General features: G+C 32.8%; 1 protein-coding gene across 1 annotated transcript in view; it reads left to right on the top strand.

The window, feature by feature from the left end:
• KIAA0825 (KIAA0825 ortholog) overlaps window positions 1-12,383 on the top strand; it is a 233,101-nt gene that overhangs the window by 29,442 nt on the left and 191,276 nt on the right. Inside the window, exon 2 of the mRNA XM_071448657.1 lies at window positions 7,770-7,909. Within this exon, the coding sequence (XP_071304758.1) occupies window positions 7,779-7,909 (131 nt within the window). The 5' untranslated portion in view covers window positions 7,770-7,778. The remainder of the gene's footprint in view (window positions 1-7,769; window positions 7,910-12,383) is intronic.

Below are 12,383 nucleotides of genomic sequence, written 5' to 3'. Positions count from 1 at the left end.
TCCATGAATCGACCTGGCCCTACCCAATCAAATCTCATATCAAAGAGGGGGATAAAGTTCCTGTGATTCACATTAGGAATGTGTTAGGGGAGACAGTTTGGATTAGTCCAGGTTTAAGCTAAGACAAACCCATCTGTGGGACTGTTTTTGCTCAATGACCTGGGTGTACTTGGTATCTAATGCAGTTAAATGGGGAAACATGATGTGTACCTGAAGGGAATTTGATTTTTAGGTGAGAGCAGTCTGTAATATTTTGTTGTATAATATTAGTAGCTGAATGCCATAACTAGCATGGATAGTAAGTATGGACTGCTCCAGATACACTGGTCATGAGTTCATGATGCAGCTTGAAACCACCTGACAGCACACCAGCCCTCCTGCCCTGGAAGGCATCTAGGACAGAGAACCCACAGCCATGGGCTCAATGAGCTCAACAGATACCTTGGAAGAATGACTATTGATGATAGCTGTGCTTGTGTATATATGTACTATATGTGTATGGTGGAAGGTGTAGGATTTGAGTATAAATTATATGGTGCATAATAAGGGGTGGATAATGTCCTGTTTTTTTCCAGGACAGGGTTATTTTTAGCAGCGGCCAGGATGGGTCATGGCTAGCACCTGGAGGTGCTACCTCTACCATCTCATATCATCACTGCAGGTGAGGGGAGGGCATTCCTTCTGGCTGTGGGGAATGTGGCAGGCATTTGCTCAGGGCAAGTTTCTGGGTAGTGGGCTTTTCCATGTATGAATCAATCTCCTTTCTTGTACAACTTTTGTGTATTTCAGGTAACATTGTTCCTGAAATACATTGTTACATTTCTGATCTTATTGCTGTTTCCAGTAAATTGTCCTTTTCTCAACCTGTAAGCTTTACCTTTTACAATTCTCCTCTCCCTCCTGCCTCAGGAAGTGGGGGAGGAGAAAGGGGGAGTGTACGAATCAGTGCATGCTTTGGCGTGTTTTCAGTAATGATTCCTAAATCATAACAACATGGTAAAAATAGTTAGCTTGTAATTATTTTACTTATGAAGTGTCTTTTTCTTAAGGAGAGGCAAACAGATGCTTAGCAGTGCTTTTGAAGGTGAAAAACATAGCTGAGTAAGAATATGAGCCTGCATTGTGCTGTAGAATCTGAGTGGTGCATTGTACATTAGGCAGTGTCATATCAAGCTTTACAAGCTGAGTAATGGCAGCAGAAAAAAGTAATAATTTCATTTAAAAAAAGATGAAAAAAAAAAGAAATTTCTTGGCTAATAAAATGTTTCACATGATCCTGTGTAGTGCTACTGCAGTAGCAGTAATAATAGTATTTGGGAAAAAATCCAAAATCCATTACATTTATACTACGAAACAAACTTTTAAGAATGTGACTATAAACTTGGGCCAATTTAAGAGGCATCTCTGTGGAGAGCTTCTGTATTTCATTTTTATAAAATGAACATCTTTCATGCTCTCAGCTTTAAATTGAGTAGTAATGAAAGAAAATAGAGTGTGTGGGAATGAAGGAGCTGAAATGCAGCCTACCTTTTAAAAGCTGTGGTCATGGACTATTTTTGTAATTCTTTTAAAATATAATAGTTTCATTGGAAGGCTATTTCCTGTTAAAATTCCAGCAACTCTGTGTCTGATCTACTGAATGACAAGACCTTGAAGGTCTTGAAATTTCTGTCTTTTAAATACCATTGTCCTTAAAGTGAATTGTGTTACAATGGAAGATTTTTCCAATAAACAAAGAAAAGGCTTTTAGAAGTAGCTAGTAGGTATTTGTAAGGTTTTTAGTTGAAAATAGTGTACTTTTGGTTCTTTACCAGTGCGCTTAAAGATAAGTTCTTTCAGAACAGTCCTTATAAATCTGTGCAGTTTTAGACACTAATGATCAGCAAGATAGGAATGCCATAGCAGATGCTTTTCAGAGCACAGTTCTGTAAGGGATTTGGGGGGGATTTTATAAAGAATTACCTCTTCTTTCTGAGTTTGTAAGTGCCACAAAATGACAAAACTCAAATATTACATGTAAATAGCAGTACTTATTGCCACAATTAGACAATTCTGCAGAGGATGCACCATTAGTCTCATATATGTCTTATGTTCTTGTTCTTCAGGAAGAAAACAATGCCGTTCAGTCTTTCTGGAAAAATTATTGGTCTTAGACATTTTCTCATACCTCTATGCAAAATTTACCCAGTAGTTATAACCCTCATCTGGAGCAGTACAAAATAAATTAGGTACTATAGTCTGTTTTGAAATGATTCTATTTATTTTGCATTTTCTTGGGTAGAAGATTATAAGAAAATATGGAGTAGGTATTTCCAATTAGGCTTCTAAGAATCTCTTTTCTATGCATTGATGATTACTTTAGTGTACTGATTGGTAATTATTGTTTTAATTGAAAATTATTTTAAAACATCTATCATTCATAAAGTATAATAATTTGACAATGAGATTGATGTGGTCTTAAATGGTGACATAATCTAAATCGATTTAGTCCTAAATGGTGACAGTGCCAGAGTAATTTTGTCCTGTGTTTGTATGTGACATTGGCAGAAAAGTTGATTAGTAAATTACTTTTAGTAAGACCTTAAACCATATAAAAAGAAGATAACATTGCACCAGATTTATCCTTTCTTAAAAAAACCCCAAACTTATGAAATAAAATAGAAGCTCAGGCAATTAAAAAAAAAAAGTTGCACTTGTATATAGACACACTTCTGTGTTGTCACATTTATGGTTTTAGTAACCATATAGACTAACAAGGAGGTAGGGAAAGCCAATAGATTTAGAGGTAGGATTCTTAATGCTTGTGAGCTTCTTGTGTAAGGGTGGCTTGTTTATAAATGTTGAACCTTGGATCATACACTGCAGGATTGCAGCTGCAGGATAACCAGCTGAGAGCTGAAGATGGTATAGGACTGTTTGTCTCAAGAGCTACTCAGAAAATAGCCATTTCTTCTTTACTGAAGTTTATGAAATCACATTATCCTTTATTCCTGTCTTCTGACATAACTACTCAGGAGTTTCCTTGTAACTCCAGATGGCATGTTCCTCTTTTGAAGTCAGTGCCTTTACAATAGTGTCACACCAATAGTATTTGATTAAGTTTATGTAAGTGAGAATTCTTTCCTGTCTTTGAACATTTTTACCAGTCCCAAGTAGTAACAAATCTTAAAAAGCAGTGGTGATTCCTTTCTATTCTCAGCATTTCTCTTTCTGTGACTTGAAGAACTGGGGAGAGACAATAGGGAGAACTCACAGATTTTAGCTACAAATGCTGGCATGTACATATGCCTAAAATGCAGGCCTAACCTATATAGTTTGAAAAAAAACTACAGATATTAAAAATAATAGCATATGCTATTTGTCAGAAATGTGCATTTTCACAGTCCTTTTTGACAATATTATGATTTAAGTGCTGATATAGCTGCTTTAGATCACAGCACTGCATTCTGATATTACAGCTTTAGGTGGAAGGTATAGCTTTCTGTTTCATCCATAGTGAGGACTGTGTTTCTTTAGTTATATTTTATTACCATTTTATTTGGTGACTCTTATGGCAGAATTTGGAAGAAAGCTGTGTTCAAAAGAGTATTTATGTACAAATGAGTATTTATGTACAAATGAGTATTTAATTATAGATACTTAGAATCCGCCTTCAAAAAATATAAAGGCAAATGTTTTAAGTGTGTGGTGGATAATAATTTACAAATATAAAATTAACATTGAAGTAAAAGTTTATGACAACAGCAAATGTGAAAAGTCTGCAGGGGGAACATTGCAAGATTATTTTTGTATACTTGTTTCAAAGTTATATGTGGCATTCAAAATATTTAGTAAATAAAACCATAATGAAGACTGGTGGTTCTGTTTTGTTGAGGGGTTTTTTTTGTATGCATTAAATGTCTCTTTTTTTACTGGAACAATATGATGTTCTTTTTGTAAATGTTTTGTGAGCTTCAGCAAAGTGGGAAAAATAGATGAAAGGCAGTTTGGAAAATTTAGATAGGGATCTTCGATACATATGAGCAGAAACAAAAATGAATCATGTTCTTTTATACAGAGAATTTTAAATTTTCCTTTTCTTTTACAAGTCTACTTTAAACAGTAAACAATTTTAAAGGATTTTTGCCACAGAAAATTGAGTAAAAAGCTTTTACCATGTCAGAGTAGAGCTCAAGAAATTGCAGTTTTTAAATGGATTTCTTTTGTACACTCTATGTGGTTTTCAAAATAATTTTAAATATTCAAACTATTTAAATATACAGAACAATAGGAATTTCACATTGAATTGTAGTATCTCAGGCCACTGTCATTGCTCCTGCTGCCTGCTGTGCGATTGCAGATGACTTCTGTGCTGTAAAGCGGCTGGAAACAGTTACACAACTAAAGCTAGATAAAGGAAATCATTGTTAAGGTCTCATTGAAAGCATAAACTGAGTGATGAAAAATCTTGTCAATTCTCTTATTCCCTTTTAGTTTTGCAAGGATGTTAGGGCAATAAAGAGATATCTCCTGTAAGATAAGAAGCAGTAACAGAAAAAAGCTTCAAAGATTTGGCTAATTCTCTATATTTCAGTGCTGCAGTTTGACATATCCCTTTTTCCAAATTATGGGTACATTGAGCTGTGCATAAGCAACAGATGTGCTCAAAAAATTCTGTTCAAGATTTAGCTAAATGCCACTTATACAAACTCTATGTCTGAGAACAAAGGCTTATTATAGTAAATATAAATATTACAAATTGATCTTAGAAATTCCATGGAATTTCAGATGTATGTTTGTACTGGAAGGCTTTTACAATTATGTTTAACTTAACTGTTTAATCAGAATGAAGAAATACCCAATTGGAACTAAATATAATTTTTATAGGAGATTTCTTCCATTTAATTGACACTGAAAAAGAAAACTCACACCCAAAAAGTGCTTTTCAATGGTAAACTCTATGAGTTTTAAAAGCAAGAATTATCTATGGTATTAACTTGATTGTTGCGTAGTATTTTTTTAAATAGGCCTAATGATTTTTGGTAAAAAGTTTCATCATTTACACTTGTTAGAAGTGGGAAATTATTTCATTGATGTTAAATTTCATTCATACCATGGCTTAAAATAAGACACCTGAAAAATATTTCTTTCTAAGCTAAACTGTACATTGGTTAAGTTTCTTAAGTAGCTACCGAAAACATTGACGGCTACATCATTTTAATGTTGATGAACAGTCCTCTAATATGTTTTGAAAAGAACTAAGTCTTTTAAGATAGGGACTTCGAGAGTTGCACCTGAAACAGGTTCTCTAAGACCATTTGTCCTAAAACATACAATAGTTCATCATAATAGAAAATTGAAATATGATAGAATGATATTTTTATGCAGCTTAATAACAAAGCTTAAATTAATCTCCTTTACAGAAAAAAGAGGGTTATTAATGTCTAAAATACTTTGACAGAATTGAGATTTTCCAAACTGAGTTCTTCTCCCATTTTTCTTTTAAGAAAGAAACGGATTTCTTTCTTAAAAAAACAAACATTGAGGGTTTTGCCTTTAGAGGAGAGCTGTGTCACACTGGTTCTTTGAGAGCATCAACAACTGTCTGCTCTTTGGATTAACAGGAGAGGTGGGGAAAATCCCAAATGAGAGGGGATGGCCCTTGCTAGTTGACACCCATCCTGCTGCCCCCAGGGGAGACAAGGAGGGCAGGCAGCAGGCTGGTGGTGTAGTTCTGTTTAGAGTCAGATCATCAGTTACAGTCTTGGTGCACTGAAGGCCCTGGCTCTGGTTATGCTAAATAACAATAAAATTTCTTCTCAATTGTGCTAATTTATGTCTTAATGCTCTTATTTTTTCCTTTTGAAACATTTTTGGGTTTAGATTTTCAGAAGAAGAAATTAGTATAGCCATCTAAAACAGTATTTAAAAACTGAATAATCAAATGTTGCTTTTCTTCCATAAACCAAGACTGAAAGGAATAATTGCTTTGTTTTGACAAGTGAACCAAAGAAGTATGACATAGAAGTCTTACAGGAATGCATGCATGAAAACTAGGCTGTCATGTTTACAAGGTGATTTTTTTTCATTTGATGAATTTTTCAAACAGTTACTAGTCTGTAAACTATACTGATATTTTTTCCCAAAGAGCATAAGCTTCTTTTGGCTGTAAAGAGTTAGGATTAAATATAAATACGTAATTTTGATTGTGCAGCTAGTTTATGAAAACTCATTCCAAAATGTTAGTATTTTTGCAGTGTATATATATATATATATATATATATATATATATATATATATATATATATATTTATAAGAGAAAAGGGTGTACGTGACAAGTCCATTGTAAAGTAGTATCATATTTGAAGAAAGGGCTGTATTTTCAGTATTCCTATTATCTCAGTTCTGTAAAGCACTGTTTAATAGATTCTATTTAACTACTACTTTTAATTAGTGTCTTTAATTGTAGTAACATCTGTTATGTTTTATATTAAAAGACTGACATTTCCTTAAGGCTTTAAGAGATTGATTTGATTTACATCCAGGCTTTTTCACCAGCAAGTGATTGAGTTTCAGCTACATCCCAAAATGCTGCAAGTGTTTGAATTGTTATTTGCAAAGGGGTATTCTGTAACTTCTGAGAATTTAAGAAAACACTTTATCCATGAAATATTTCATATTGGTGTGCTGTAAATTGAGATGTGCAAGATATTATGCTTTAGAGAACTTCCATGTTTTTTTTAAACATTGCTTTGGAAGAGCAAAACCAGACATGTGCATTTCTGCTACTTTTAATTCTACACCTATGACCAAAACCAAGCATCTTGACCTTGCATATTAAATATCAGATGTTCTTTTTAAACATGTGTTTTGCAGACAGTTCACTTAGAAAAATTCAATTTGTTTTTCTAGTAGTGGCTCTAGATAACAACCAATACTGTAGCTGCTTTATAAAAGAATATTGCTTGCAGGAAAAATAATGTATTTAATATATTTTGTTGCCCAAACTGTGTGCATGTGAATATTATGTTTGTTTCTTATGTTGTTCCTGCAATATGGATAGTATTAAATGTGACATACGAAATAGTAGACATGAAATATACTAATTATTAAGAAGGTTCCAGTTTTTATATAATATTTTTCCTTAATTGGTAGTAAATCATCACTGATGGTAAAATCAATGTCATTATTTCCCCACAAGATGATGCAGAAAAAAATAGAAAACAGGAAAAAAAACCCCTGCTAATGCTTTGTTTTTGATATAAAGACACGAAGGTAGTGTATTAGTTTGAATAGGCTGGTAAATTTGACCTGCGAGTCAAATGCTATGTGAGTCAAAATGAGTACAAAGCAAGATGAAACTTGGTTTAGTCTGGGTTTTTATGTTTTTGCAATGATGTGCTGAATTTCCAGAAGACAGTCACTCCTTGGACAGAAATTATAAGTATACAGAAAATAAGTTTACCCTGTAATATGTTTGCTTTTAGTTTCCATTTATAATATAATTATAAGAGAATTTTTTTTTTTCTAAGTCTTAAAAAAAAGTTACTGCTGTGATTAAGGTAGAAGAACTGATTTCTTTAAACTAAAGAAATGCAAGATACTATGAAACTTATCTCAATACTTGCGTTCCTGGTTTCCCTCTGTAGCAGTCTATGCAGAAGCATAATACTCTAATATTTGTATTGTTATATAATCTAATATCTCCAAAGAACAAGATGTTGTGTACTTTGGTACTTCTAGTCTGCATCTTTCCATTATTTAACCATTTTTCTGTATTTGTTTTACAGAGTCTAAAAATGGAATGGGGAGGAGAGTATTCTTTTGATTCTTCCAATTTAGACTGTTTGTTAGATGTCCTCCCTGGAGAATTGGAATTTCGACAAATCCTTAGTGATCTTGATGAAAAAATAAAGAAGAACTCTTCCAGGTAAAGAGTATTTTATTTGAATCCAAAATACTAGTGAAAGTCATTTGGGAAGAAATGTGGCTTAACTTAATTTTCTTTTCTAGTAGTAGGTTAAAATTCTGATAAATATTTCAGCAGTAATTTTATTTTAACCACTCAAGCGTTTAACAGACTTTAATGCTGTATAATTATTGTGCTAGAGTCTTTCTTTCTATGGTATTTTTAACAATTGTATCATCTTAACCTTAGGTTCTGTTACAGTAGGTATGATAGTGAAGGAAGAAAATGTGAATTCCCATGACAATTGTATTTTCTATTATTATGAGATAGAATTTCCTACTAATGAGATGCATTTTTATTGACTAAAAGAACTACAGAATTTGACAAAAGCCAAAGTTTTAACATTGTGGCTTAACTCTTTAGTACCTTTGTAATACTTTCATGAGTGAAAGATGCTCTTAAGCAAATAGAGTTTTTGTCCATTTAAAAAAATAAGTATACAGTCAGAGATATAACAAATGGTACGATTTTATATTAAATTTTGAAAATGCTCACCTTTGTGAGCATCTTCAAGTATGAACAGTGCATCTTAAAGTATGATTTCAAAGAACATCCATCATGACATCTCTTTTAAGATTGTATCATTTTAACGTAGCCCACGTTTGTCAGAGGTCTTTGCTCCCAAACAGCTTCTGAAAGGATGGAAATAAACCATTGCCATACCTCGCTGGAAACTGACTTAGATAATTTCTCAGTTATTGTAATAGTGGTTATGCTGAGCTAAGAGGTTTTTTTGGGGGGGTATTTCTATTAGTTTTACCTCCCATTTGCATTTAAAACTTAGTGTTTACTAAAGCACTTGCAATATTAATTCCATGATAGCAATGGTAGTGAAGATCTGGTAAATATGCTGTTATGGACCACTGCATAATACAATTTAATGTTAAGAGTTTTCCAGCTGTTGACATGAGCAAAATGTAGATACTTAGAGATTAGTTTATGTCATAACATAGTTAATTACACAGGTAATTAAGTTTCCTGTGTCTATGGTCTTGTGTATCTGGAAAAAACAGCATCAGCATTTTTAGCATAACTGTTGTCACCTCTTCAACTAACAAATAAAAGTGATTTTGTTGTCCTTGTTTAGAGATATCCTGAGAATTAGGAAGATTATTCTCAAAATGAACCTTTAGAATGAATGCTTCACTACTATTTTTTGTTTTAATGTGGAAAAATGTATGCTGCTTGTTGAGAAAACATCTGACTATGGGAAAAGAAGCCAGCTGTTCCTTCTTTAAGTGGTACTTTATAGCCACTTAGCATTTTTTGTTACATTTTACGTTAACATCATCACAGTGGAGGTGTTTCTATGTCTTGAAGGAGGCGATTGTCACTGTCTTACCTGTCTAGTCTTACAAATTAGAAGGAACTTTTACTGTAAATTTTGTGAGATACTAATGATATTTTATTAAAGGAGAGCTGGAATTTGGATTAGGATGTGATACACAGCAATGCAGGCCAGGAGAAATTCCTGCTGAATTGACACTTAAGCTAGCTTTAACTTTATTTTCACAAGGAAAAGGAGGAAGTAGCTCTGTAGTTACCAGGTGCTATTTTGCTCCTGTAATATGTCAGTTTCAGAAATTGAAAGAGTTTAAAATAAGATGGACAGCAGCTGATGTGACTTTTAAATTAAAAAGAGTCCTTTTATTGCTAATATATTAGAGGTAGCATAGAATGTAACAATTTTCAAGGTACCATTGATCTTTGTAAGTGGTATGATAAGAGCAGCTCTATGTGATACAGTGATACAATTGAAATACAATCCATTTTTCATCAGATAGATTTATGCTTTTATTAGACCACAGAGAATGAACATAATAGTATACATCATATATATATATTTAAAAATAAAACATCGTCTAAAAAATTATGAGGCAAGAGTGTATAAATCATTCAACTCCTCATTTATTGCCTTCTAACTGAATAGGTTTTATAAAATTCTGTGACATGACAAATCAGATATGGTTTTTAGCTGTTGAATTACCTTCAGTAGTTTTGTGCTGTACCAATTCTATTTGGGGCTGTAACAACAGCAAAAAAAGGCCATCTGTGTGCAATTGTGTTATATGCAAATTTGAATGTAGTAAGTGGTTCATTCATTTACTGTTATGTAATGGAACTCCTATTACACTTGAATGTTAAGTTTATTTTTACAGCAGTTTATAGAAGCAGGTGAATATGAACTCTCAAAATGATCATCATTGCTGGCCAGTTTTGGCTACAGGGGTAATCTCAGGGTTATTCTCAAGTGTGAAGTTGTATTTATCAGGTTGGCCTTTTGTCTTCATTCTTTCCTTTCACAGTTACTTTGACTTACTGCTCATCAAAACTGAGTATTTGGATTATTTTTCTGACTTGGTGGTTTAAGAATTACTAACATTTCACTTGTTAGCAATTCACAGAACTAAACTTGCAGCTTATATTTAATACTTCTAAGCAGAAAATACAGTACAGCGCTTGAAACCAAGCCTATATTTCATAACTTGAAGTGATTGCTAAGCATGAGATCCCTTCAGCAGTTGATTTTTATTTCCGTATTCAGTTTTTTCTTCAGTGAGTGCTACTTTTTAGTTGTGATAAAGCAACAAGATTTTGTGAGACTGTAGGACGGTAGGAGATATTCTATGTCTTCATCAACAGAACAATTGCTTAGAATTCAACGCAATTATTTAATAATATTATTTAAATATTTAATCTCTGCAGGTTCCAAAAAAAGGTTGAGTCATCTGTGGACAAAAAATTTATTGAGGATCATTAAATTTGCAGGTCCATAGTATGTATATCATGTCAGTTGACATCATCTGGATTAGTGCCTCAGTATGCTCAATGAAGGAGTGAATTTGCTCTGAACTTGAAAAAAGTACATTTGCACTTAATTAAAAAATATTACTGGTAAAAAAGGAATCTAGCACTTTATATGGCTTTAAAAAATTGTACTTTTAAGAAAATTAATGAAATACATTAAACATATTTTTCACATCAAAATTACATTTTTGTTTGCAGTTGCTGAAGCTTTAGGAAATTTCTTTTCTAAGCCAGGAAATCAAAGACTCATTCTACCTACACTGGTATGAAATTATAAAGTTTTTGACACCAGCCTAGGTGATGAGAATGATTATAATAATATTTAACAGAATAATTTTTTTAACTTATAACGCTTGCTTTCTAAACTCAGATAATAGATTATTTTTTTAAGATAACCAAATTCCTAAGTATTTAATTAATATAATTCGTGTAAAGGAGTAAGTAACTATAATTAACCATGTTCTTGTATTACTGAGTGTTGACAAAATTCTTAGCAAGATGCAGCAGTGTTTTTGAAACCCTGTGTACCTACAGTATTCTGTATGCTGTAAATAAACAGGATGAAAATATGTTTATTCAATCAAAAACAGCTTTAGTCCTAATTAAATGTGTATTTTGGGAGGATAAAAGGATTAATTAAAATGAACATAGTTATCATGATTTATACTTGTGTGGAAGGTAAGGAGCAGGGAAATGGCACTGAAATCTATCCATTTAATCCCCTTATTAGTATTGGGACCAATTACCAAAATGTCTGGTCTTGAGAAGGGTGTAGTTTATTCAAAGCTTGTAGTTTATTAACTTGGTCACAGATTCATATGTCAAAGATAAGTGTAAAACTTCACTCATAATAGTAGTAGATAGGCAGAGATTTAACACTAGTAGTGTCTTTTATAATGCACAGTGCTGTAATGTATTTGGGTATGTTTGAGATACATCAGCACACCCCAATAAGAGTCTTTGATAGTGTCCCAGGAGCCAAGGTGTATGAAGAAGGCATTTAGTTTCATAGTCCTGAGAAGAGGTTTCACTAACTAAAAAGATACTTGCCAATCTTTTGTCAAGTTTAGGATTGGAATTCATGGCTGGGCTATTAAACCCAGATTTGCCAGGATCTAAATTCTATTTTTCTAGCTGAAACTGTATGAAATATTAAGCATCGCTTTTGAAAAAAAAAGTAGAAATGAAATACCAAAAAGGTGTTTTTGCAGGAAAATAAATAGAGTTATATTGTTTTGGATTGTTTTGTTTTGTTTTGTTTTCACTTAAGTGTCCACACAAGTAGAAATAAAATAATTCTGTATGTTCGGTTGTTCTTGTAATCTTTGCAAATGAAATCACTGTAGAAACGTAACCGACACATCTGGTTTCATAAAAAGAGTTATGATTCTAGATGAATGTTAAGGAGTGGATCAGCTCCTTGAAAACAAAGTCTCTTTTCTTTCAAATATTCTAATGACAAAACAAGAAAGAAAAGATCTGCTTTCTCAGCACAACTGGCTCTGAAATTCTTTTCAACATTTTCTGTGATGTCAGTGGATCTTTAAGAAGTTATTAATATATCTTATGTTTTATAAAACAACTGCTGATTGCTAAAGGAGCAAAATTACACATTCACCTTTGAATG

This window comes from Agelaius tricolor, unplaced genomic scaffold (assembly GCF_023055355.1).
Source record: "Agelaius tricolor isolate 1412-34295 unplaced genomic scaffold, bAgeTri1.0.p SCAF_27, whole genome shotgun sequence".
NCBI lineage: Eukaryota > Metazoa > Chordata > Aves > Passeriformes > Icteridae > Agelaius > Agelaius tricolor.
This window is presented reverse-complemented; position numbering and strand designations above follow the sequence as displayed.